Source organism: Drosophila takahashii, chromosome 2L (genome assembly GCF_030179915.1).
Source record: "Drosophila takahashii strain IR98-3 E-12201 chromosome 2L, DtakHiC1v2, whole genome shotgun sequence".
NCBI lineage: Eukaryota > Metazoa > Arthropoda > Insecta > Diptera > Drosophilidae > Drosophila > Drosophila takahashii.
In genome coordinates this window covers 20,774,147-20,800,471 of record NC_091678.1, presented here as the reverse complement: position 1 = coordinate 20,800,471, position 26,325 = coordinate 20,774,147, and the positions used below count along the sequence as shown (strand labels likewise).

General features: G+C 48.0%; 9 protein-coding genes across 14 annotated transcripts; 7 read left to right on the top strand and 2 right to left on the bottom strand.

Annotated features, from left to right (window-relative positions):
- Positions 1-265: 265 nt before the first annotated feature.
- Catsup (Catecholamines up) lies at positions 266-1,854 on the top strand. The gene is made up of 2 exons (XM_017144586.3): positions 266-692; positions 750-1,854. Exons 1-2 carry the CDS (start codon positions 353-355, stop codon positions 1,721-1,723), a joined length of 1,314 nt encoding a protein of 437 aa, XP_017000075.2. The 5' UTR covers positions 266-352; the 3' UTR covers positions 1,724-1,854.
- Positions 1,766-3,329, bottom strand: Ttc19 (tetratricopeptide repeat domain 19). Of its 4 annotated transcripts, XM_017144587.3 has the most exons (4): positions 2,626-3,270; positions 2,410-2,573; positions 2,180-2,327; positions 1,766-2,120 (listed from the first exon to the last, which is right to left on the bottom strand). In XM_017144587.3, exons 1-4 carry the CDS (start codon positions 3,157-3,159, stop codon positions 1,857-1,859), a joined length of 1,110 nt encoding a protein of 369 aa, XP_017000076.2. In that variant the 5' UTR covers positions 3,160-3,270; the 3' UTR covers positions 1,766-1,856. The 4 variants fall into 4 exon arrangements, 2 of the variants coding, with proteins under 2 accessions (XP_017000076.2, XP_070073007.1); XR_011419072.1 differs by lacking the exon at positions 1,766-2,120 and having other exon boundaries at positions 2,188-2,327; positions 2,410-2,559; positions 2,626-3,326; XR_011419073.1 differs by lacking the exon at positions 1,766-2,120 and having other exon boundaries at positions 2,189-2,327; positions 2,401-2,559; positions 2,626-3,329.
- A 303-nt stretch (positions 3,330-3,632) lies between these two features.
- Positions 3,633-7,715, top strand: Acn (apoptotic chromatin condensation inducer acinus). 3 transcript variants are annotated; one of them, XM_017159136.3, is made up of 6 exons: positions 3,633-3,719; positions 3,805-5,316; positions 5,668-5,878; positions 5,939-6,173; positions 6,235-6,347; positions 6,846-7,278. In XM_017159136.3, the coding sequence occupies exons 2-6, from the start codon at positions 3,854-3,856 to the stop codon at positions 7,026-7,028; spliced, it is 2,205 nt and encodes a 734-aa protein (XP_017014625.2). In that variant the 5' UTR covers positions 3,633-3,719; positions 3,805-3,853; the 3' UTR covers positions 7,029-7,278. The 3 variants fall into 3 exon arrangements, with proteins under 3 accessions (XP_017014625.2, XP_017014626.2, XP_017014624.2); XM_017159137.3 differs by lacking the exon at positions 6,846-7,278 and adding an exon at positions 7,403-7,715 and having other exon boundaries at positions 3,639-5,316; positions 6,235-6,305; XM_017159135.3 differs by having other exon boundaries at positions 3,641-5,316.
- A 606-nt stretch (positions 7,716-8,321) lies between these two features.
- Positions 8,322-9,106, top strand: LOC108069158 (calcium load-activated calcium channel). The gene is made up of 3 exons (XM_017159144.3): positions 8,322-8,459; positions 8,511-8,588; positions 8,647-9,106. The coding sequence occupies exons 1-3, from the start codon at positions 8,399-8,401 to the stop codon at positions 9,057-9,059; spliced, it is 552 nt and encodes a 183-aa protein (XP_017014633.1). The 5' UTR covers positions 8,322-8,398; the 3' UTR covers positions 9,060-9,106.
- Positions 9,066-10,783, bottom strand: l(2)37Bb (lethal (2) 37Bb). Its single transcript, XM_017159143.3, has 2 exons — positions 10,308-10,783; positions 9,066-10,248 (listed from the first exon to the last, which is right to left on the bottom strand). The coding sequence occupies exons 1-2, from the start codon at positions 10,695-10,697 to the stop codon at positions 9,118-9,120; spliced, it is 1,521 nt and encodes a 506-aa protein (XP_017014632.2). The 5' UTR covers positions 10,698-10,783; the 3' UTR covers positions 9,066-9,117.
- Positions 10,784-11,039: 256 nt separating this feature from the next.
- On the top strand, positions 11,040-12,801 carry Rpn3 (regulatory particle non-ATPase 3). Its single transcript, XM_017159114.3, has 2 exons — positions 11,040-11,324; positions 11,386-12,801. The coding sequence occupies exons 1-2, from the start codon at positions 11,161-11,163 to the stop codon at positions 12,704-12,706; spliced, it is 1,485 nt and encodes a 494-aa protein (XP_017014603.1). The 5' UTR covers positions 11,040-11,160; the 3' UTR covers positions 12,707-12,801.
- Positions 12,802-13,144: 343 nt separating this feature from the next.
- Positions 13,145-17,920, top strand: LOC108069141 (trithorax group protein osa). The gene is made up of 3 exons (XM_017159113.3): positions 13,145-14,621; positions 14,685-15,137; positions 15,483-17,920. Exons 1-3 carry the CDS (start codon positions 13,911-13,913, stop codon positions 16,737-16,739), a joined length of 2,421 nt encoding a protein of 806 aa, XP_017014602.2. The 5' UTR covers positions 13,145-13,910; the 3' UTR covers positions 16,740-17,920.
- Positions 17,921-19,279: 1,359 nt separating this feature from the next.
- Positions 19,280-24,243, top strand: Phlpp (PH domain leucine-rich repeat protein phosphatase). Its single transcript, XM_017159092.3, has 5 exons — positions 19,280-19,597; positions 19,698-19,851; positions 20,268-21,064; positions 21,637-22,263; positions 23,155-24,243. Exons 1-5 carry the CDS (start codon positions 19,334-19,336, stop codon positions 24,229-24,231), a joined length of 2,919 nt encoding a protein of 972 aa, XP_017014581.2. The 5' UTR covers positions 19,280-19,333; the 3' UTR covers positions 24,232-24,243.
- Positions 24,244-24,579: 336 nt separating this feature from the next.
- On the top strand, positions 24,580-25,975 carry Dus4 (Dihydrouridine synthase 4). Its single transcript, XM_017159118.3, has 2 exons — positions 24,580-24,728; positions 24,789-25,975. Exons 1-2 carry the CDS (start codon positions 24,641-24,643, stop codon positions 25,889-25,891), a joined length of 1,191 nt encoding a protein of 396 aa, XP_017014607.2. The 5' UTR covers positions 24,580-24,640; the 3' UTR covers positions 25,892-25,975.
- The last annotated feature ends 350 nt before the right edge of the window (positions 25,976-26,325 follow it).

Below are 26,325 nucleotides of genomic sequence, written 5' to 3'. Positions count from 1 at the left end.
AATATTTTGGAAAAGGCTTTTTTACAAGAATGAAATATTTAGAAGAGAGAAAGTGTGAACGGGCTGCTTTCCATGGTGTGAACAGCGGTTAGTTTTTAAATGTTTACCTAAATTTTTATTCATTTGCCTTTTTCCTTTTCTAACAATCCCGTTACTTAAGATATTTATTTAGTAGATATAAACAAATATCCAAAGCAAGAAAACTCAAATTGCTTGCTTTTTTTAGAAAATCAATCGATATTTAAAGCATCTCTCGCCTATCGATAACTACAGTGAGTACGCAGCAAGAAAAAAAGCAAACACGTCACAACACTTTAGCCGCAGTCCCACGCGTAAAAGAGATTAGGACAAAATGGCCAAACAAGTGGCCGACTTCCAGGGCAGCAAGCTCCAGTTCTACCAGAAGCTGGCCCTGGCCATCATCCTGGGAGCCGTGCTCCTCTCCCTGCCGGCATTATGCGCCGGCCAGGGCAATCCCAGTTTCAAATACTCGCGGGAAGCCAACGAAAACTTTGATCCGCAGAGCGCTCCGCGGGCGGAGCATCATCACCACCACGACCACAATCATGGGCATCATCATCATCACGATCATGATCACGACCACGATCATGATCATCACCACGACCACGATCATGGACATCATCATCATCACGGGCACGGAGAAAGTCACACCAAGTCAAAGCCGGCTTTGGGTAAGGCAAGCCGCTTAGATCTATAAAACCAAGATGACCCAAATTTCTCACTTACAGATATGAGCACAATTTGGCTGCACTCCATCGGCTCCACTCTGCTTATCAGTGCCGCTCCCTTCGTGCTGCTCTACATCATTCCCCTCGACAACAGTGAGGCGATGAAGCCGCGTCTCAAAGTTCTGCTGGCCTTCGCATCCGGCGGCCTGCTGGGCGATGCCTTCCTGCACTTGATTCCCCATGCCACGCATCCGCATAGCCATGGAGAACACGACCACGACCATGATCACCATCATCATCATCACGAGGGCGAGGAGCACAACCACGAGCACGGTCACAGTCACGACATGAGCGTTGGCCTGTGGGTCCTCGGCGGAATCATTGCCTTTTTGTCGGTGGAGAAGCTAGTTCGGATTCTTAAGGGCGGTCAGGGAGGACATGGACATAGCCATGGAGCCCCAAAGCCCAAACCAGTAGCTCCCAAGAAGAAGTCATCCGACAAGGAGGACAGCGGCGATGGAGACAAACCTGCCAAGTCAACCAAAGCCAAGTCCAAGAAACCAGAAGCCGAGCCCGAGGGCGAAGTGGAGATTTCTGGCTACCTAAACTTGGCCGCCGACTTTGCCCACAACTTCACCGACGGTCTGGCCATCGGTGCCTCGTACTTGGCGGGCAACAGCATTGGCATTGTGACCACCATCACCATTTTGTTGCATGAAGTGCCCCACGAGATTGGCGACTTTGCCATTCTCATCAAGTCTGGTTGCTCCCGGCGAAAGGCGATGCTGCTGCAGCTGGTCACAGCCCTCGGTGCGCTGGCTGGCACAGCACTGGCTCTTCTGGGCGCTGGCGGCGGAGACGGATCTGCACCATGGGTTCTGCCCTTCACCGCTGGCGGTTTCATCTACATTGCAACAGTGAGCGTCCTGCCCGAGCTGCTGGAGGAGTCCACCAAGCTGAAACAGTCGCTGAAGGAAATATTTGCGCTTCTCACCGGCGTAGCCCTTATGATTGTCATCGCCAAGTTCGAGTAGAACGACCTTAATTTCTTGTATTTCAATAATCAGTTCTCGCGATTATTTAAGAGTTTGTAAGCCTTCAAAATTTGCGCTTTACTTTGAAATGAAATTTTTATAAATAGTCAAAAATACAATGTAAAAAGAAACCTCACGGACGCTTCTCCCCATTGAGGGTGGCCTTAATCTCGTTTAGGCAATACTCGGCCTGCTCAATGGCATCGGGATTCTGGTGCTGCTTGCCCAATTTCCACGCCAGCCGACAGGCGTTCTCCGCTTGTGCCATTAGACCTTCGCGCAAGTAAACTAAACCGAGATTGGCCTGTAGAATGCCCTCCTGTGTGGCGTCCTTCAGCTCCTTGGCCAGCTCCATGGCCTGCTCCAGGGTTTCCCTCGCCTCTGGGTATTTCTCCAGCTGCAGTAATTATCTATTAATTTATCTAAGGGACAACGGATAGCTAAAACAAGACCTACATTCACATACGCCACACTAATGTTATTCAGGATGGTCACGGAGGCCTCATTGACGGCACCATAAACATCGATGAGCGTGTCAAAGGCCTCCTTGAAGAGGTTCCTGGCCTCCAGGTACTTGCCCTGCTTCATCAGCAGCTGGCCGAACCTGAAAGAATAACCACAAGGAAATACATAAACTGTGACTGCAATTTTAAGCTGGTTAGCGGCAATGGAACCACCTTCAATACCAATTCTTTGTCAGGCCATATAGCTCCAAAATGTCCTTGTCGTCGGGCATTTTCTCCAGCAGTTTGGCCAGCTGCTTAAGCGTCCAGGTGAAGCCTTGAAAACTCTTCTCCAAGTCACCTTGCAGCTGCGACATGTGCGCTATTTTGGAGCTAATGTGGAGAATCTAGGGATGAAAGAGATCTTAACTGGAGAAGGAGTCTAAGTGGGTCACCTACCTTGGGACTTTCTTCCGTGTGGCCGTCGGCAAAGAGGCGTTTCATCACATCCGTAAAGATCTTCTCCGCCTTCTTGAACTGCTCCCGTTCCATGGCCAAATTGGCCATCAGATCGAAGACGTAGGTGATGCCATCCTTGCTCTGAATATCCTGGGCCATTCGCAGGGCCAGGTGGAGCATCTGCTCGGCCTTGTCGTACTGCTCCCGCTGGATGCAGAGGATCGATCGCTTGATGGTCTTGACCAGCTTGTCCTCCGGAGTCTCCTCCTTTTCGTCGCCGCCACCGAAGAGATTAAAGGTAAAGGCAGCGGAAAAGGCCCAAAACATTCCACCGGAAGAGCTTGGAGCGGGAGGAGTTGTCCAGGACACCTGGTGACCCCCTGCATAGGTGCACAGTGGTCGTGATCCCAGTCCTGACCGTTGGCGTTGACTGATCCTCCGCAGCGGCGCCAGATGACTGTACTCCCTGGGATTGGGGACCAGCCGGAGCCTGCCCATGACTTGGGTCAATTTGACAATGTTTTTCACAATCATATTGTTGGGCTCAATTCATTTTTTAGCTAAAACCTATTATAAGCAGGTATTTTGCAGGTACGGATTGAAACTTATGAAATAGTGCACAGTGCAGTGTTGCAAAGCGCGTTAAATGAGTTTTTAAAATGCATTTTGTAGCGTTTCAGAATTTTAATTTTAAGATTGCTTATTAGCTATCTTTAAAATCATGTGCCAAAAATAATTAAGGCTTTTCGGTTATTTTTTCAAAAATGTTTTGAGGTTTTTTTAAATCGTCATATCGCTTAGAGATGACACCGGCGGAAAAAACATTGTTGAGCAAGGGACTTAACGTTAAATTACTAATTGTTCCATATAGCTATAAATAAGGAATTATATATAATTACACGACTAGTTTCAGTAATAAAATTGGTTTTTATTTATTGACACTCGCTATTCTATTCCCACCCGATGTTTTTAGCACGAACTATCGATAGGCGGCCCACGCACGATAGACCCGCACGAAGCAACCCTGCATATTGATGGCGGATTGACGCTCTTTCGCTGGCCTGGCAAAATAAATTTTCTTTACCGAGAAAAAGGTGCAGGAAAGGACGAGGAGTGAACTCGAGGAGCAGTGCATGAAATAGCTGTGGGTCCGCCGGCGTTACCTACGTTTTATTTCAGATCTTTCCAGTGTCGCAGTGTCGCGTTGCGAGCGTTTTAGTGGGCAGCCATGAGACGGCGCAGCGAGAGAAAAAAGTCGTCGTCGCCCGCCCCGGTGCCGGTGGCAGTTGCACGGCGAAGTCGCCGCTCCCGCAAGGTGTCCGAGACCGAAAAGCCGGAGGACGAGGCCCCGGTTGCGGCCCAGAAGGAAATCCCGGACGCCGACGTCCCGGTATTGCCGCAAGCCTCTGCGGCGCGCGAAGAAATCAATGAGGCTCGCGCCTCCAGCGAGGAACGTGCCGGATCCGGATCGTCGCCAGTGCGCAAGAGTCGCGGCAGCCGGTCGACGCCGAAGAAGCGCACGGAGGCCAAGGGCGGCGACAAGAAGGTGGACACTATACCCGAGGAGGAGCCCGAGAACGGCAAGGAGGAGGAAAAGGCTGTGGAGCCGCCGGCTGCTCTAGAGAGCGAGTCCGAAGACCTGGCCAAGAAGGAGGATGGACCAGTGGAGGAACTGGTAGCCCAGCCTGAGCCCACTGAAGCCAAGGATAAAGAGGAAGATGACAAAGAGGAGGAAAAACCACAACAGGATGCCCCAGCTAGCGAGCCAGTTCAAGAGGTAAAGGTTCCTTCTCCTTCCAGCAAGGATGAGGAACATCTAAAAACGTCTAGCGATGTATTAGACATTCAGACAGAAGAGGTCGAGGAAAGGGACGACGATGCCCCGGCTCCTGCGGAACGCAGGGAGTCCAAGAAGAGGCACAAGGAGCCGAAACAGGAACAGGAGGCCGCCGCCGCGGAGGAGGAGGAGCAGAAGGAGAACCGCAAGCAGCAGGAGGAGAAGCCAGAGCAAACTCAGGACGAACCAGCAGATCTTTCCAACGACAAGCACGAGGCATCTGTAAACAGTAGCTCAGCCAACACAACAGCCGCTCCAGTGCTGCAGCAACAGCGATCCGTGCGCAAGCGCAAGTGGCTGACGAACAAAAAGTCCTCGGATCGCGCCCCACCAGTGCTTGCCATTTCGACGGATTCCCTGAAGAACATCATAGCCGATGTGGTGCAGCCGGTGCCGCTCAGCGATGTGCAGCTGGAATCCTCGTCGGAGGAGGAGGGCCTGGTCACCAGCGATCGCGACTCTGAGCGTTCCGCTTCGCCAGCATCCGCCTCCGAGGGGAGGAAGGATCGCGACACCGAGGCCATTACCGTCACCACCTGCAACACCGAAGCAAAGGCGGCGACAGATAAGGTGGACACAGAAGCCACTGGTCGGACCACTCCGACGGCAGCCGCGGACACGGTGCCGGCTCAGGGCAAAGCCACAGTTGCCACCGCAGCGCCACACATTGTCCGAGACCCTAGTCCTGCGCGCAACCGCGCCAGCCATGTGCTCTACATCACCAATCTGGTGCGTCCCTTCACAGTGCTGCAGCTGAAAGGTCTGCTGGCGCGAACGGGAAAGATCGTCGAGGAGGATGGTTTCTGGATAGATCGCATCAAGTCTAAGTGCTTTGTTGCCTACTCCACTGAAGAGTGAGTATTAAAAAGATCTAGTTGCTTGTCAGTAGAAATCGGTTTTTAGGTGCAATCGTTTTTTTTTTAAAGCCACATTTAATTGGTTAACATTTTTTTACAAAAACCTCAATATATAATAATATAATAATTTTTATTTTACCTAATTTAATTTTTAACAAACATGTTACTTTTGTAGCGAAGCTATCTATTAAAAGGATTTAGTTGCTTGTCAGAATAATTGAGGATTTACTCTAAAAAATTCCCAATTTAAGCCTTAAAAGTTTCTTTATAAGAAGTTAATCAAAATTTTAAATAAAATAATTTATATATTACTTAATCTAATTTTTAACAAACGTTTTACTTTTGTAGCGAAGCTATTGAAACCCGCCATGCCCTGCACGGAGTTCGTTGGCCCGTCTCGAATCCCAAATGTTTGAATGTGGATTTTGGCAGTCGCACAGACATGGACCGTGCAATACTATCAACGAAGGACGAGGCTCCCAGGTATGGCCAGGAGAATACCAGAGATAACCAGCAGTCGGGCAACGCCTGGTCCCGATTGGAACCGTCTGATAAAAAGGTAATGGACAGTTGTCATAGCAACGTGGCAAGGAAGCTTATTTATCTTTTATTCGTACAGCCTGTGCGTCCCGTACGCGAATGGGATGTGGGCAAAAAGGAGCCGAGTGACCACGACAAAGCCAACAACGACAGACATCGGGGGAGCAAGGATCGACTGGAGTCGAGATCTCGGGATGCGGATCGCGCCGGACAGGATCGCAAACGTTCCAGGGACAGGGAAGGGAGAGGACGCGAACGGGAACGCGAGCGGAACGATCGTAATGCACACGCAAGAAGCCGCAGTGGATCACCAGGTAATACGCATTCAAAAAAGTTTATACACAAGAATAATACATGCCAATCTCTACTAAACAGTGCCCAAAACTAAAAAGAAGGAGAATGAACCGCCTATCAGGCTATTAGATGACCTATTTCGTAAGACTAAGGTAACTCCTTGCATCTACTGGCTGCCGTTAACGCCGGAAGCGGTAAGTACCAACCTTAACCCTAAAAGCAGGGTTCGGAATTTGACACACATGTTAAAAACATGAAAAATTTTATTTTACAGTGTGAGCATGTGTCAAATACAAAGGTGTAAAATGCGAAAAATAATTGTTAACACGCACAGCCGACTTGTGTTTTTCACACAACGTGTTATAAGCACGCCGTATATTTTACACAATGTGTTTTTAACACGATGTGTTTCGCTGTGTGAAAAAAAAACCTGTGTTAAAAACAGGTCGTGTTAATAACACGTCGTGTAAATAACACAAATGACATGTGTGTGTTATTTATGTTTCTAACATATGTAGGCTACTATTTTTAACACACATGTCAATAACTTTTTTTTAATCCCAACACTTTGACATTTAACATGTTAATAACACAAGTTATTTACAGTGTGTGTTATTTTCCGAACCCTGCCAATTAAAAAATATATATTTAAAGTTATCTAGTACTAAAATATTTTTTATATCTTCATTCAGATCGCAGAAAAGGAGGCACTCCGCCAGAAACGCATCGAGGAGCATGACAAGCGCATCAAAGAGCGGGAGGATCGCCAGAAGGAGCGTGAGAAGGATCGTGACCGTCAGCGCGACACGCGGCGCAATCGTTCCAATGAACGGCGACGATCGCGCAGTCGCGAGCGGGAGCGACGACGTTACTAGGCGGAGGCTTGAGATTGAGCAAATAAATGTTGAAATATCTCAAAAACTAACATCAACATCCAAAAAAAAAAAGAAACCTAAAATGATAAAACAGCAACTAAAACTTCTGCAGGGTCCCATCACCACCCGAATTCTTTCTATTTTTTTCGAGCGTTTTGCGCTCCCAAATATACCGACGTTGTAATATTCAACTTGAAGTGAACGCCCTTCGATTTGAATATTTCCACCAACGTCCCAATCCATATTCTAATTTTGAGATTTCGAACTCTCTTTTTTCCGTTATTTTTCTCATTGTTGTTGATCCATATATATATACCGCATATATATTTCCATATATATATATAACCTGATTTGATTTCTTTCCTCAAATGTAGCATTTTACAGCGCCTAACGTCACCTCACCCCAAAAACAACCGCAGCAACGCCAGAAAAGCGACCGGCATCTCGGCATCAACGCATTGGAAACTTACCATCGGAATCTAGAAACTCTTGCAGCAAGTTACCATGCTTACATCTATATATATTAAACAAACAGAAATCAATTGATTGATTAATTGTAAAATCAATGTTTCTTAAAATTTTAATGAACTTAGAAATACAATTTACCAACAGTCGGCAAACTTGTGACAATGCCAAAACCATAAATGTGTTTTAAATGTCTGAGAAATAAACTTTAATTTCGATCGACTCAACTGAAATTGTATGTTTGTGTTAGAGAATTCAATGAATTATTTTGAATTTATTGCTTTATATGAATGAATTAATTAGAATTTTGAGTTAAATAGAATTGAATGAATTTGAATTTTGAGTTTAATAGGATTGAATGAATGAATGGCATGATTTCCGAAATAATTTAAACGACAATTTCTTTTGAAAAAGAAAGGGCCATAATTTTGTGATTAAATCTGCATGAATTTTATTTTCTAAGCAGTTAACATTTGTTTGTTAAAAATTTTCCACTTTTTGTTCTCAAAAGAAAGCACAAAAAAAAATCTGGCAAATTAAAAAATTCTTAAAAATGGTTTATTCATTCAATAAATTCGAAATGAATTAGAAAAACATTAAACTTATTTCACATAGAATTGAATTAAACAAATCAGAAATTTCATGGCATACTAAAATAAAACAAAAATTTAATGATTCATATATATTCATATTCACATATTACTAGGTACATTAGTAACAAATATGAAGTCCAACTTTAATATATCCCTTAAAAGAAAAAAACCGTTTCCAGAATCCCGCTATAAAAATGTACCTAAAAACCTATCGATAGTTCATGTTAACAAAATATCGAAACCGCTTACGAATATGTGTCACTTGTGTTATCGATGAGTTTTATTTTTTATTAACATTAATTTAGTGAAAAAATGTGGTCCGACACAATATTAATTGTATTTATATCGGTGTGCACCGCCTTCCTGGGCGAAGGTGAGTGAAAATCCAGTAAATTTATGCCACCTAACCCCTTTCTGCTTTCAGGTCTCACCTGGGTGCTGGTTTACCGGACGGAAAAGTACCAAAAGCTGAAGACCGAGGTGGAAAAGCAGAGCAAAAAGTGTAAGTCGGTCAGAGGTTCCTATATGAGGGTCACGAGATAACCCGCATTTTCTCGCAGTGGAGCGCCGGAAGGAGATCCATGGTGACTCCCTGGACAAGGCGGTGAAGAAGAAGATCGAGCGGGATGAGGAGAAACTGAAGAACAACAACCGCGACCTTTCGCTGGTGAAAATGAAGTCCATGTTTGCCACGGGCTTCGCCTTCACCGCCTTGCTGAGCATGTTCAATAGCATCTTCGATGGCCGCGTCGTTGCCCAGCTGCCCTTCACGCCCATCTCCTGGATCCAAGGGCTCAGTCACCGGAATCTTTCCGGCGATGACTACACGGACTGCTCCTTCATCTTCCTCTACATTCTGTGCACCATGTCCATTCGCCAGAACATCCAGAAGCTGCTCGGCTTTGCCCCGTCGCGCGCCGCCAGCAAACAGGGCGTAGGTCTCTTTGGACCCGCTCCCGGCCAGTTCAAATAGTTCAAATTTCACACATTAAATTAGCTGCATTTAGTTCGCAATGCACCCATCAACAATTCTAGCTTAAAACATTATTCAACTCGTACATGGGTTGGTCCACAATCAGCCTGTCGAAGCTCAGGCGCGACAGGTCGATGGTTCGGAACTGGCCGTCCATGATCAACTCGGATATGGCTCTGCCCACGGCCAGGGATTGCTGGACTCCGTGGCCGCTGAAACCGGTGGCCAGATAAAGATTGTGGTAGTACGGATGGGCGCCCAAGATGCCGTTCTCGTCGTAGACATTCTGATCGTAGCTGCCCGTCCAGCTGTCCAAGACTTGAGCTTCTCCAAGGGCGGGTATGCGCTCCGCTAGCTTGGATCTGATGTGTTGATCGAAGGAGTGCAAATTCCCCTCCTCATAGGAATCCATCCCGCATATGTAGTTACCACCCAGGCCATCTCTACGTATAAAGATGCCCGATGGATCAATAGTCATGGGCATCGCCATGCCAGGTGCACTTTGAGCCTGCGAATTGAGGGCGTACATAAACCGCTTCCTTTCATCGATGGGCAGCGGAACCTGCAGCATTCCTGGGCCCACTCCAATCTTCGCCAATCGTGCCACCTTTCCCGAACTGGCGCCCGCTGCAATCACACACAGGGCAAACTTGCAACTACGTCTCGTGCCGTCGGGCAGTTGGATTACCGCCTTTTCCAGACCCGTGTAGTTGCCCTCGTTGGCGCCGGCATCTCCGACCACGGATATGTCTGTTTGGGACTTGAATTCGAAGCCAACCACCTGGCCGCTGAGGAAGTGTGCGCCGTAGCCGCTGGCCGAACGCCGGAGATTGCTGAGCAGAGCCAAGGGATTGAACCAGCCCTCCTTCTCCAGGCCAAGGCATCCCAAGGCGACGCCGCTGACGTTCAGCCAGGGAAATCGCGCCGCCAGTCGATCCGCCGTGAGCACTTCGTTCCGGGCGCCCAGTTCGTTTTGCAGCTGGGAGGAGCGCATCAGGCTTTCGGCGTGCTCATCGTTGGCTAACATGAGGTGGCCATGTGGGGTGAATTGAAGGGGCACCTCCTGGCCAAAGTGCTCCTTGGCGCCGCGCAAGAAGTCGGCGGCAAAGAGCGACATCTGTATGTTTTCGGGCAGGGAGAACTGCTGGCAAAGGCCGCCCACAGAAACGCGGGTGGCGGAGTGGGCATACTAGAAAAAGAGGAAAAAGTTAAGGGATATATTTGTAGATGTTATATAGGTTTCCTTACTGTATCATCCTTCTCCACCACCATCACATTGAGGCCATCGCGAGCCTTCTCCTTCAGCCAGTAGGCAATGGAGCTGCCCACTCCTCCGCCGCCAATGATGAGCACATCGCAGTGGGTCTGAAAGTCATCTGGAGCCGTTGGATCCCTTGTCCGCTCCCCGGCAAATTGGAACTTTCCCTGGGTCGCAATACGATCGTCTTCAGATTCCTTCTCCTTGGGAACAAAGAACTCCTTGACTTTGCGCATATCGTTGCCCAGCAAACGAAGGGTTCGTCTTATCGGGTGCAGATCATCTTCGCCGGATTTGTCGCCGCCGGGTGATCCACTTGTTGCTCCAGACGAGTAGTTTCGGCGCTGCGACAGCCGCAAAATATTTCTGTACCGCAACATTATAGCCTATATTTACAATAACTTAATTCATATTTCTATTCCAAATTTTATATCTTATTTTGTAACAGTGATAACGTGCGAAGTGATGTTATCGGTGTATCGATATCGGACAAGCTAAGGGCATTTTTACCTCTTTGAATACAATAAAAGTTAGTTGGAACAGGAATAGTAATCACTTTCTTAATATTGTGTATTAGCTAACACAATTAAAAAATCAATTAATAATTTTTTTATATTTATCCATATCAGAACTTTCTCGCAGTGTATTACTGAACCAATCGATATATTAAAATCGATATATTTAACAGCGCTGTTAGCCAAGCACACTTTCCAACACTTGCTGTTAGCCGAAAAAGAAGAAGCAGAAGCAACATTACTAGGCATTTTTGATTTGGATTGGGGAGAAAAAACAAAAGAAAAGTCGGCCATAATTGTGACATTAGCAAATTGAGAGTTCTACAACATGACCAACGCAACGGACATCGGTGCCCACGACGTGGAGATGGAGGTGGATCCCACCGCCGAGACGCTGGCGGATGAGAAGAAGAACCAAGATGTGGCCGCAGTGCAGGAGATCCGCGAGCAGATTCGCCAGATTGAGAAGGGGGTGGCCTCCAAGGAGTCGCGGTGAGTGGTTAGCTCCTCATAATATTATCCATTACTTACAGTAGCTTTTCTTGCCCCGCAGCTTCATCCTCCGCGTCCTGCGCAATCTGCCCAACACGCGCCGCAAGCTGAACGGCGTCGTCTTCCGCAATCTCGCCCAGAGTATTTATCCGGCTGGTGCCGATCGAGAAGCGGCCGTGGCCTTGATGCCCGCCGTCGAGAAGGATGCCACGGAGCTGCCCGACGTGCCCAAGAAGCAGGTGGCCAGCAAGGCTCCCATTGCCGAGGTGGATGCCTATTTCTACCTGCTCCTGCTGGTCAAGTTGATCGACGCCAGCGACTTGAAGCGCGCCGGAACCTGCGCCGACGCTTTGATGGCCAAGATCTCCATCCAGAACCGACGCACCCTGGATCTGATCGGAGCCAAGTCCTATTTCTACTTCTCCCGCGTGGCGGAGCTAAAGAACTCCCTGGAGGGCATCCGCGCCTTCCTGCACGCCCGCCTGCGCACCGCCACCCTGCGCAACGATTTCGAGGGCCAGGCGGTGCTAATCAACTGTCTGCTGCGCAACTATCTGCACTACGCTCTTTACGATCAGGCCGACAAGCTGGTGAAGAAGTCCGTGTACCCCGAGTCGGCCAGCAACAATGAGTGGGCCCGCTTCCTCTACTATTTGGGTCGCATCAAGGCTGCCAAGCTGGAGTACAGCGATGCGCACAAGCATCTGGTGCAGGCATTGCGCAAATCGCCGCAGCACGCAGCCATTGGCTTCCGCCAGACGGTGCAAAAGCTGATCATTGTGGTGGAGCTGCTGCTGGGCAACATCCCAGAGCGCGTGGTCTTCCGCCAGGCGGGCCTTCGTCAGTCCCTGGGCGCCTACTTCCAGCTCACGCAGGCCGTGCGTCTGGGCAACCTGAAACGCTTCGGCGACGTCGTTTCCCAGTACGGACCCAAGTTCCAGCTGGACCACACGTTCACTCTGATTATACGGCTGCGCCACAATGTAATCAAGACGGCCATTCGGTCCATTGGTCTCTCGTACTCGCGCATTTCGCCGCAGGACATTGCCAAGCGACTGATGCTGGACTCCGCCGAGGATGCCGAGTTCATCGTGTCGAAGGCCATACGGGATGGAGTGATTGAGGCCACGCTGGACCCGGCCCAGAACTACATGCGCAGCAAGGAGAGCACCGACATCTACAGCACCCGGGAGCCGCAGCTGGCCTTCCACGAGCGCATCTCGTTCTGCCTGAACCTGCACAATCAGAGCGTGAAGGCCATGCGCTATCCCCCCAAGTCCTACGGCAAGGATCTGGAGAGCGCCGAGGAGCGACGCGAGCGGGAGCAGCAGGACCTCGAGCTGGCCAAGGAGATGGCCGAGGACGATGAGGATGGTTTCTAAGCGGCTGCTGCAGCAGTTCGATTTCAGCTTGAATTCATTTTTTATAGAAACTTAATCCGCAATTAAATAAGTAACAAAATTAAAGGCACTTTAATGAATGTTAAGGGGTAGTATTTGGTATTAATCTTTCAAAGTTACGTATGTTTGTAGGAAAATAATATCTTTTCTTATTTGTTTACTGAATATTCTTCAAAAGAAAAAATCCGGAATACAATTTTGAAAATCACACAGTCTGGCAGCCCTGGCGGTCTTATTTAAAAAATCTGGCAATAGCGAATTTAAAACATGTTCAATAATATCAAAGCTATTTTACTAAAGTGTCGTTAGGTAGAAGCAGTATATGTATTATTGTGACAAATTTAACTTAAAATACAATAAAGTTTTTAAAAACGACTTTAAAGAAACGCACTTTTTATCGTCGAGTATTTCGGCCACTGCCATCCACGGCCACACTGTCGCAAACAACACCACGGTCACACCGAGTTGGAAGGGAAATAGAAAATTTTTGACAAAAATGCAAAAAATGCAAACCAAATAGAGTGCGCACGCATTATATGCCCAGATCCGCGAGTCCGCCCACGCTGACGTAGCATAATTGTCGCCGCAAAAGTTTCGGACGCGCGCGCTGCGAGGAATATCGCGTAAATTGCAGAATTTTTGGCAGCAACGAGTAGTCTCCCCGAATAACAGCGGCCGACCAGCGAGTGTTTGCGAAGCAGCGAGAGCTGGCCAATGTGGTGCAGCCCCCCCGCCACCCGCCGCCCGCGCACCCCCTACCCCGCTAACGCGCAAAATATACGCGACTAGTTGTAGTTGTGGGCAGCAGAATAGCAGCAGTGGCAGATCAGCTCGGCCTTTGTGAGCAGATTAGTGGCGAGGAAGCCAGCGAAAAGCCAATTAGCAGCCTGCCGGGAAGCTGGGCCGGTGTCCAGGAGCGGATCCCCCAGCCAGCCTTCGACGATTCCGGCTGTGATGCAGCAGCTGCTGCCACCTAACGAGATTCTGGACGCCTTTTGCACCCACCACACGTAACTAGAGCACTCACACAGACACGCAGCGCGCCCGCACACACACACACACGCTCACATAGGTGGACAGGCCAACTGGCGAACGGCCACAGTAGCGAGTGGCCATTGATGCAGTGCAGCCGCTTGCAGCAGGGATTCGGGATCGGTAGGTGAAAAGGACGGGGACAAAAGTGGAGATGATTTGCAAACAGGACGTGCTGCTGTGGTTTGAGAAACTCGAGAGCTACAATCGGATCGAAACGATGTACGCCCTGCTCACCGCCTGCCTGCCGTTCGAGCTGCGCTTCCTGGGCACGCTGCTGGAGGAGCAGGGCCGCTGCGACTCGGAGACGCTGCGCGGCATGGAGCTGCGGGCGAACAATCCGCAAGAGCTGGCCGCCGACATGGTCAACTGCCAGAAGGGCGATCCCACCGACCGCAAGATCCGGCGCAAGATGGCCCTCTATCTAGCGCTAATCCGCGCCTGCAACCGGAACTGCGTCAGTGAGATCTACCGCACGCTGGAATGCTGGGGCGAGTGTGATTTCGGCTGCATCAACGACCAGGACACGCTGTTGGAGCTCCTGCTGGTCTACACGATGGCCGCCATCCACCCGGTTTTCTCCATGGAGGAGCAGAAGAAGATCTTCGGCATACTGGCCAAGATCAAGGAGAATAAGCTGGTGGCTGAGCGATTTGTGCCGCAAGTGCAGGCACAGACGACGCAGATGCCGGCTCCCCAGCACCCGCACCCGCCGTCCCCGCATGACCTGATCCTTCAGCAGCCGCAGCATGTGATCCACCAGATGACAGGACCACAGCAGCCGCCACCGCATCCGCAGATGGTGCAGGTGCTGCAGACGCCGCAGGGCAACATCCCCATGATCTTTCCCCAGCACTTTTCCAAGGTGAGTTTACAAATACGAACCCACAACTGAATGGAGATGAAAATATAATTATTTGATTCCCAGCTTATGCCCAGCTCTGATGGAACGCACCAGATCAGCGTCGACGGCATGCCGCATTTGATGCAGCCGAACATCATTCCAGCCGACACGAGTGCCATCATCGGTCACCAGAACACGGGGTGGACGATGCGCCACTATGTGCCACAACCGCCCCACCAACAGCCCGCTCTGCAGCAGCAGCAGCAGCCGCAGAGTCTGGACCATCAAGTGCCACCGGCCAGCTCGCCCATGCTCAGCCAGCAGTCCTCGCCCTCGAGCAGCCGCACCACCAGTCCCCAGCGGGACCGCTCCCTCATCAACGTTCCACTGCAGGCGCAGCAGCATCAGCAGCAGCAGCAGACGCAGCAGCCGATGAGGAGCATGTCGCAGAGACTGGCGGGTCAGAAGAACGCGCGACGTCCTTCGGCGGAGACAACGCCGCCGCCCACCTCGATTGGCGGCGAGCAGCAACACGATGTAAATATCAGATAATTAAAGAAGTAGCCTTATTTGCAATGATATTACAAGAATTACAGGAATTTGCCTCTTTCGAAAGTAAATTCATAGTAGATTACAAACCTTTAGTTTCGAAAAATCATCAACAATATGATAAAATGATGATAATTATTTTCAAATCTATATAAATCGTTTCTAAAGTCAAGCCAGATAAGAAAATCAATTGTTTTCAAAAGTTTCTATGCAAAACATTCTAATGCGCCTTAAAAACTTTCTTTTGTTTGACACAAGTCCTCGCCAATGTAAACCATTTATATGTTTTTATGGAGTATCAACGCCAAACTAAACATCTCATATTTCTTACAGAGTATCAACGAAGGCGGCAGCAGCAATTCCAGCGGAACAAGCCTGCACAGTCTGATCCGCAACGGTTTTCCTCGCCCAGGACACCACCATCGGGTCAAGGCGAACACTTTCATACCACAGCAGCACCAGCAGCAGCAGCACTTTCAAAACCCCAACTACAACATGAACGTGATGATGCAGAGTATGAACATGAACGACGATGGCAGCGGTTCAATGATGGGCATGAACTCCACCAAGAGTGCGGCCACCACGGGCAGTGAATCGGGCAGCTCGAATGGATCCTGTGGCGACCTGTCGCCCTCGGAGACGCCAACGCCCACACAGCTCTCACTGCCACTGCACGCTTCGGTGGATGCGGGCATGGGCATGATCACCACAGTGCTGCCCACCAACCTCGGCAGCTATCAGCCGAAGCAACACCACCTTAGCTACAAGCAGCAACAGCAACTGAACTTGCAGCAGCGGCTAAACGGACGCAATGGGATGGATAAGAGCTATCAGCAAGTCTACACGACGGGCACGCCGAGCATCGTCAGCGATGCGCAGACCATCAGCAGCGGCAGCCTGCAGCAGCAGCCTCTGCTCATCAGCCAGTCGCCGGTTAGCACGCCGACGACAACGGTGCTTCTGCAGCCGCAACAACCGCCACCCACAGCCTACAACACAAGCTATCCATATCACCAGCGAGGACCACCGCCGCCGCAGCAGACGATATTCCAGGCGCACAGTGCGCCGCCGCCGCCGCAGACGGTACGCGGTGGCTACCGTTACCCGATGGCACCGCCGCCGCACAACGGTGAGCTCATCTACCCGGCCTTCCACACCAGCCTGGCCTTCCTGCCGATGACGGCGGGCGGAACTCCCACGGCGGTGACGCCGCCGCAGCTGCAGAGTTCGGCGGCAGTGGTCAGCACGAATGCGGTGACCGTTCAGACGGTACCGACGCCCCAGCAGCAGCAGCAGGTTCCCAGCACGACGCCCTACAGCGCCCTGACCGTCTGTCCCATCACGGGAGCGGGCGGAGGCGGGAACGGACAAAAGGTGATTTCCTGCTACAACTGCGGATCGCAGACGCACAGCGGGCGCGAGTGCCAGGAGGCGTCCATGGAGGATGTGACACGGAGTGCCAGCTACAAGTTGGACTACTCGGAAACGAGTCTGGATGCAAACTCCACCGGCGATCACCACAAGGATGTGAGCGGCATGCAGCTCAGTTCGGCGACGACGGCGGGAACGGTGACCAGTACGGGGAAATAATACGGAGGGTCCATATATCCAATTACATATATGGAAATATAATTACTGCTATATATTAATGATTATCCATAATCCTTACCTACTTATACGAATTACCATTTATTATGATTGTGTAGTGCGGAAATCAAATTTCTCGCCTTTGCCACGTCTCTTAGTTCGGTAAGCCTCTCAATTCGCGTTGATTCGATTCGAGGATCGGCAGGCGGCTGCCTAAGTCTTGACAACCCTTATCCGTAAATAAGAATGATTTAGATGCGCCCCGCCCTGCCTCAACCCACACCCAAAACCACACACATAGTCGATAACGAATTTTAGTCATATGCCACTCTTAATATTTCTAATGTTAAGTTGAATGTACAACAGCAATAAGTAATTATCCTAATCCGCGTTCCGTACACTCACTCACACGGGCAGATGTTACAAATGCCACGATCGAATTAAGCTAAAGAACCATTACGACCACGATGGGGCGTAAGCAAACCGTAAATGTAACGAAGGAGATGAATTAACCTAGGAAAACAGAACACACACGTAGCATACGGAATACCTAGCAAATATATTAAAATTGATTATGTGTATAAACAAACGAGCGTAGCAGCACAATGTGCATAGTTAACCGACTTCTTATTCCAGCCGAACTTTCTGATTTACTCCCTCATCTATTTATTTGCTGCTCCTTTGTTTAAACATGTATTTTAGCAATGTTTTTTTTGTACTTTATATAAATACCTACATACTTATATACATACATATATATAAATATTATTTTAAAGCAAACAATCGTATATGATACACTCTTATGTGGATAGGGCGTACATTATTGCTAAGCACTCTGTCTAATTATTATTTTATGTACTCACAACTTGACCCCCGATGGGCAAAACTGTATATGTATGAACTGGCCAAGTTATAGAGAATAACCGTTAAGGTCACGCCAAAACCCGCCCACGGTTGACCACAAAATACAATTGCCTGCCCTTAGTTTCTTCTGTATAGACGTTGTTAAAATTTTGTAAAGTCAGCAGACGAACTGCAAGACACTGAAAAGAGAAGCAAATGATTTACATGAAATACACACTTTTCTGAGTTTGCTGCTAATGCGTAGGCATGACAAACCAATATTATATTTCATTGAAATAATAAAAACAAATTGTTTCTAAAATTCGAGTAACAAACACAAAGCTACAAAGTTGACTGCCTTTATTTCTTAGTCGATCTTCTACAATATCTCTTTTTAGCGGGAGCGCGATGGTCAACAGAGGCGAAAGAGACCCCGCTGGCGCTCTTAACACGGATTGCTGAATTGAAATGCACCCTCGTAGTGCCAAGTCTTCTCTGGGGTTTATAAGCTTACTGTACAGTGGTATAATAATGAATTAATTTTTGTTGTTAAAGACTATAGTCTATAGTTCATTGTTTTCATAAATTGATTCAAACAAAATTAGTTAAATAATTAAAATTTTCGAATCTATTTAAAATTAGTCTATTAGTGTATTCTTTCATATATTTTCCTTGAATATTTATTTTCGGTTGGTTTTTTTTTTTAAGATTTTAGTAAGTTATAAAACGGATTTGTAGACTACAATGGCTAACAAAAATAATAATATATATAAAACAAGAAAGGAAGCTACCTTCGGCCAGCCGAAGCTTATATACCCTTGTAGATAAAAGAATACTCACTCGGTGCAGTTCCAGGGATTCCAGATTCAGCGTTTCGATTTATTTCAATTTTGTTTTTAAGTAGTCAAGAATCAAAACGCCTACTTCCTACAAAGTTACAATGAATTTTCTTATATTTGTTTGGGAGCCTTAAGATATAGTGGTCCGATCCGGCTCGCTCCGACATATGTACTACCTGCAATAGAAAGAAGACCTTCGGGAAAGTTTCATCGCGATAGCTTTAAAACTGAGAGACTAGTTCGCATAGAAACGGACAGACGGACAGACGGACAGACGGACAGACGGACAGACGGACATGGCTAGATAGACTCGGCTATTGGTGCTGATCAAGAATATATATACTTTATGTGGTCGGAAACGTCTCCTTCACTGCGTTGCAAACATCTGACTGAAATTATAATACCCTCTACAAGGGTATAAAAATTGTAGGTCTCTTCTAAGTGCATAATTTTTTTCGTAAGAAAAATTTACAATAACAGTTATTTTCGATCCCTGGTTTACTTGACTGATCGGTTCATCAGGAACTGTACCACTGTACTTCCATGTCTTTAACGCAACTCGGATTTGGGCAATACGACCAGAAACCGAAAGACCGAGGCGCCCTCAAGCGTATCCGTCTTTCTGTAACGGCCCAGAGTCATAGCCGTAGTTATCGTGTTCGTCTTCAGTTGAGCGGTCGCATTTATCGGGTGTGGATTCTACAGTATAATAATGTAGGAGTATTACCAAATTCAGACAGGTGTTTGTTGCCACATCCCGGGAAGTTCCTATAAGAGAACTAAAAATAAGTGAACTAATAATAGGTACAAGTGATTAAACCGCCAGCCTGAGTTAAAAAAAAATAAAAGTGCAGTGGATTACCCCACGAAAACATATGAAATCCGAGGCGATCGTCAGTTGGTGGGTGTTCGTTGATGCATATCAAAGTTGTAGCTCGAAATAACAAGAAACCCCCGAGACGAGAGAGGTCCGAAACAATGCTTAAAGCGACGAGGAAGCCAGCGGATCCATACAAATCGAAGCTGAAAGTTAATGCCAGCCACAGTGGACCGCATCCACTGCCCGTCCAGCTGGCGGAGGAGGAGGAGGAGGCCTCCACTGGTGGCCAGACATCCCCCCAAAAGCTCAGCCTGAAGGGCAGCCAACTGGGGGGCAGCATCTTGATTGGCAACTACAACGTGAGTCGACTCCACTCCGGCTGTCCGCATCCGGCATCCGGTATTTCATATCCGGTTGGCACTTCTTCCCCCATTCGGCGTTTTCTCTTTTCGCCCGCAGTACTTGACCCAGCTGGAGGTATGTGAAAACGAAATGGAGGTCTTGGATCTCAGTTCGCTGGCTCAACTGGAGACGCTCAAGTGCAGTCGGAACAAGCTGATGGAACTCATCATAAATGCCACCAATCTGCAGACACTTGTAGCCGACCATAATTGTAAGTGCAACGATGAGCGATTCGATGTTATGTGGTATCAATTTTGACTTGATATGCAAGCACCTCAATTCGATATGCTCGAAATGTAAACAACAGGCCAGTTTGAGCTCCCACTCACGTAATTTAAGTCGCTATATTGCTTCTTCCTCTCTTTTTTTAGAGAATATTCAAGAGAGAGATTTGTAGAAATACGATATATGTATGCAGTACCAGAAATTTACCATGGGCATATCGATTTGACAGAGTCGTGTTTTTTTCTGTGTGGTGCTTTTTTTATTTATTTATTGTTATTGTATGTTTATTTATTTATTTTCTGGTATAACATTTAAAATATATTTATTATGTTTATAATATTTAAAAAAAGAAGAAATTAAAAGAAATTTTTCTGTTATTTTTATATATTTTGAAAATTCCAGACCTGCACAACATTTCCACAACGAACACCCATCCGGTTCCGCTCAAGCTGCAGTGCGTCGACATTTCGCACAACAACTTCAGCGAGCTGCCCAACTGGATCGGAGCATGTGCATCCTTGACAGTCCTGGAGGCTTCACACAACCGCCTAAGCAACGTGGCGGGAATGCTGCGCAACTACAGGATCAGTCAGTTGGTATCCTTGAACCTGGCATACAACGATCTAAAGCAGCTGGACCAGTTGCCCGAGGCCTTCGCCAGCCTCCGGAGTCTCCAGCTGCAAAGCAATGAGCTACCGAATCTGCCGGACAACTTCTTTGCCGTGACCTATGCCCGACTGGAAACCCTGAATGCCTCCTGTAACAAATTGGCCACCCTGCCGCGCTACGAGCAAAATAACCATGCTGCTCTGGTGAATCTCTCGCTGGCGGGGAATCAACTGAACGACAGTATCTTTGAGCCATTGCACAATGCCGCCAAATTGAGGGTCCTGCATCTGGCCTACAATCGCATTGGCGTCCTGCCCGCCGCCTGTGTGCGCAACTGGCCGGAGCTCGAGATCCTTGTCATGTCTGGAAATATGCTGCAGCAATTGCCCGAGGAAGTGGCCACTCTGGGGCAGCTTAGGGTACTCCGTTGCTGCAACAATCTGCTCCTCTGCACCCCGCAACTGGCCAAATTGGGCATGCTCAAGGTTCTAGATCTCTCGCACAATCATCTGGATCGAGTTAATCTACTGGCCTTGGTACCCTCGCGGAATCTTAAGTACCTGGACCTATCGGGGAATCTGCAGTTGCAGGTAAATCTTTGGGATTTATTTTAAAACAATAGAGAATGCTATTGAGTGCCTCGACTATCAAATACCCATTACTCAGCTAAATGAGTGTGTGAGAGATGGAGATATGCAAGCAGGAAAGCTTGAACTGGCACCATCTAGAGGAAGAATGCTTTATTTGCTAGTAACTTTTTAATGGGTGCCCGATTTAATGGTTAATCCTAACTTTTAGCTTTTAACTAGCTTTTATAGTATCCGAGATCTAAGCCTTCATACGGACGGACAGACAGACAGACGGACAGTCAGACAAACGGACAGTCAGACAGACGGACAGACAAACGGACAGACAGACGGACAGACAGAATGACAGACAGACGGAGAGACAGACAAACGGACAGACGGACAGACGGACAGGCCGACGGACAGACAGACGGACAGACAGACAAACGGGCAAACAGACGGTCAGACGGACGGACAGACGGACGGACGGACAGACAGGCGGACTGACAGACAGACAGACGGACATGGCTAGATCGACTCAAATATATTTGAAGAACTAGGAACATTATTGATAAACTAAAGCTATTCTCCTGCAGGTGGACGAGCAGCAGTTCAAGGTCTGCCAGACGCAAAGCCAGCGACACTGGAGCCTGATCGATGTGTCCGGCAACAACAGAGCCGCCCTGCCCACAACCACCTTCAGGCAGGTGAGTGCGCAACGGGGCCAGAACAAGACGACGGGACCCTGGACCATGGGTTTTGCGGAGACTCCGGGCTCTGGGGATTTACGCAAGCTTTCGGTCTGCCAGCTGCGAGCGGCCAACTACGGAGGATCCGATGAAGCCCTCTACGGGATGTTCGAGGCGTTGGAGGGACATGGCCGGGTGGCCCAGGAAATGGCTCATCTGGTGCCCGATCTGATGAAGCAGGAGCAGCTGGTCAAGGACTCGGCGGTCAGGGATTACATGAAGTTCACCCTGCTGGCGGCGCAGCAGCAATGTGGAAGTGTGCGAAGTGCCGCCCTGTTCCATCTCACCAGGACACGGGCTCCGTCGAAGGTGAGACCGCTGAAGAGCAAGCGCTATGTCCTGCGCATGGCCAGCACGGGACGCCTGGATGCCTACTTGATTCGCCGCACCTCTCAGTTGCGACTGACCGAATCGGAGGCCACGCATAAGGATCAGAGTCTATCCGTCGTAATGCCCGATCCAAATGTTCTAGAGGTGGGTTCCTAACTAATTACAAAGTAATGATTTTAATTAGACACAAAAAAAAGAATGTTCCCGTAAAATCGATATGGCCATGTAAATTTCCGCTCAAGCAAACCCATATCGTTTTTACATGAAATACCCTTTTCGACCAGGCCAAATTGATCTGGCCACATATCAAATTAAAATTGATCTTAAATAATGTAAAATCGATCTACGTTTCATATCGTTTTTTTGGGTGTATCATTTTCTGTATCGTTTTTTACATGAAATACCCTTTTCGACTAGGTCAAATTTACCTGACCACAGATCAAATTAAAATTGATCTTAAATAATGTAAAATCCATCTATGTTTCATATCGTTTTTTTGTGTATCCTTTTCTGTGTCGTTTTTTTCATGAAATACCCTTTTCGACCTAGTCAAATTTACCTGACATATCAAATTAAAATTGATCTTAAATAATGTAAAATCGATCTACGCTTCATATCGTTTTTTTGGGTGTATCCTTTCCTGTATCGTTTTTTACATGAAGAACCCTTTTCGACCAGGTCAAATTTACCTGACCACATTTCAAATTAAAATTGATCTTAAATAATGTAAAATCAATCTATGTTTCGTATCTTTTTTTTGGTGTTTCTTAGATGAAACACCCTTTTCAAGCAGGTCAAATGTACCTGACCACATATCAAATTAAAATTGATCTTAAATAATGTAAAATCGATCTACGTTTCATATCGTTTTTTTTTGGGTGTATTCTTTTCTGTATCGTTTCTTACATGAAGTACCCTTTTCGACCAGGTCAAATTTACCTGACCATATATTAAATTAAAATTGATATTAAATAATGTAAAATCGATCTACGTTTCATATTGATTTATTTTGGGTGTATCTATTTCCCGTTTTAGCTCACCCTCAGTAACGAAGACGAGTACCTGGTGGTGGGTAATGCTCAGCTCTGGTCAGTAATGGATATTGATCGCGCTGCCAGGGAGATCCGAAAGGAGGAGAATGCCCTGCTGGCGGCCAAGCGACTGGTGGATATTGCCCAGAGTTTTGGGGCAACGGAGAATCTCAGTGTGATTGTTGTGCGATTCCGGCATCTCGGCACCGACGTCGACCACCTCATCCGGGAGCTGAAGCAGAGTGTGCGGAAGAAGCCCCAGCCGGTTTCCCTGCCCTCGTCCAGTGGCTCCGTCTGCAAGCGCACCTGCTGCGATCGGAGCAACGCGTGTCGCCACCGGGCCATCGAACAGGAGCCGCTGGCAGGACGATCCTCGCCGAGTGGCCAGAGCGACCGCGATCTGCTGGCCAAGGACAAGGACGACGAGTTCGTCCTGGCCCATGCCCGCGTTCTGCAGGAGGAGCAACAGCTGGAGATGTTGGACGAAACGGAGTCGGTGCTCTCGGAGGAGCAGTTCAAGTGCTGGGAATACATGCTGGAGCAGAACACTCAGCTGTTGTTCGACAAGGAACTAAATACGATCTCCAAGTCGTTCACAAAACAGCGATCCGTTCCCAGTGCCATTATGGCACCTCCAGTGGTCCCGGATCGCAACGATTTCACCTCGAATCTGATGCGCAGTGTCACCAACAAGTTCATCTCGTCCAGCACCCCGCAGTTGCCTCAGCCAGTAACCAACTCTGTGCCCCTCGGATCATATCATCCGGTAAAGCAACCGGTTCCCGGACATTTCGGCAGTGCCCTGTCCTTTCAGCAGGCTCAAAGTTACGGCTACAATCTGTTCGATGCCAAGCCACGACCTAAGTTTTCCGGAAACAACGTGAAACGGTCCGGAGGACCAAATTCCGCCTACTTTGGATCCCTGCAGCGATTGATGCCCTACAACTTTGAGTACGACTTTGCCGTCACCCAGGAGCGGGAGAGGAACATCCTGGACGAGGAGGAACAGGACGATGATGACTTCAACGAGCACGAGAGTCGTATGCGCAAATACTGGGGGGTGGCTACCACGGAACTCTAGCCGAAGGACGATTTTTACCAGGGTGTTGACTATAAGTTCAAATGTAAAATTTACTCTCTGGAGTCTTTGGATCCCAAAAATTGTATTGTTTCTTAAAGTCAAAGTTTTTTTGAAATTTTAGAAAATATAATAAATATACCTGCATTATATGCATATGAACTTATTCAATAGTATTTTTAAATAATAGACCTTTTTAATTAGGTAATATTTACAAACTGATCTGTTTCATATTTTTCCCCCTGTTTTAAGCCTTATAACGGAAAAGCCGTTATGACCGCTAAAAACCCAGTATATATTCGATTTCCGACCTATCGATAATTTCTCACATGTTAAAAACCTATCGGCTTAGTGGTTTGCAGCACGTTTGTCCATTGTTTTTATTGCTTTTTATTTTGTAATTAAATAAATAATGGATCTGCCGCAACAGAGACCGCATCATGACATCGCAGCACTGTTCGCGGAGGCACAACCGGATTTTCTGCGAGTAAGCGCGCCAAGTAAGCTCACATTCGATTAAAGATTTCACCAAATACTAAAGTCGCACATTTATTTTGCAGTGGTGCGCTACAGTAAGCTGGAATTCCGGAGACTCGTTCGCCTAAATGGAGTACAACTCGCCTTCACGCCGATGATGATCTCGGACTCCATCAACAACAGCGAGAAGGCCCGCCAGAACGAGTTCTCCACGGGGGCCGATGACCAGCCGGTGATCGCCCAGTTCGCTGCGAAGGATCCCACGGAATTTGCGACCTCCGCCCAGCTGATTTATCCGTATGTGGACGGCATCGATTTGAATTGCGGATGCCCGCAGAGTTGGGCCATAACCAAGGGCTATGGATGCGGGTTGCTGCGCCAGCCGGAGCAGGTGCGCCAGGTGGTCCAGCAGGTGAGAAGCACCCTGCCCGCCGACTTCAGTGTCTCGGTGAAGATGCGTCTGCTGGGTGGAGATGAGTCCCTGCAGCGCACCATCGACCTGGCTCGCCAGTTGGAGCATGCAGGCGTCACCTTCCTCACGCTCCACGGCCGGACGCCAGCACAGAAGCACTCGAAGGACACCCTGGACATTCCAGCCATGTCCGAGGTACGCCAATCCCTGCAGATCCCGCTGATAGTCAACGGAAATGTGGAGAGCTACAGGGATGCCTGCGACCTGCATGAGCAGACGGGCGCCGCCGGTGTGATGGCTGCCCGTGGTCTGCTCGACAATCCGGCACTGTTCAATAGCTCCTATCCGGAGGGCAGGACGACGCCCTTGTCCTGTGTGCAACAGTGGCTGGACATAGCGGCTGCTGCCGGGGACAACCTGCTGTTTCAGTGCTTTCACCACCATCTAACCTTCATGTGGAGCGCTCAAATGAAGCGGGACCTTCGGGTACAGTTTAATAATTTGGCAACCAAAGAGCAGGTGGTGGACTTCCTCAGGGAACACTATAATCTGAACTACGGTGGGGATGATCCCACGCCTGCTGACTATACCGATTGCACGTACACCCACTTCACGCCGCCCAAACACGCACGGCACATAGCCGCCGAGTCGGATGAGCAAGCCTGGAGTGCGAAGAGCGATGGCAAGTTCTTCACGGAATTCCGGGCGCATCAGTTGACCGGAACTGGTGGCGAAGATTTGGAACTGGGCGGACTCTTTGGCGACGAGGAGTGAATGGTTGTTTGACTCTATTCTTAGCTGTGTAGGTATAAAGGTTGTACAAATAAAAAATATATTAAGATGTTTTCCCATTCTTAAGACATTCTTATTTTAATTTACACATAAGTTGGACAGGGACAATTACACTAGTCGGCATAATTATTTTGACAGATTTTCTTACCTTGTATTTTTTATGATTTTTTAAATGGAAATATCTCAGTAAAATTTTTTATGAAAAGGGGGAAAAAGCGGCTAAACTTGTAATTTTTAGCTATTTAAAAAAATAATACAAAATACAAGGAACGAAATTTTGAAATTTTTGGTTGTGGTTCCTATTAATTTTGCCTATGTAAAAACCTTGCATCAAAACATTTTTAAAGGTGCCAAATTGTTTATATTATATTATCATAAACATATGAGTATATTTAACTTTAAAATCTGTAAAAATA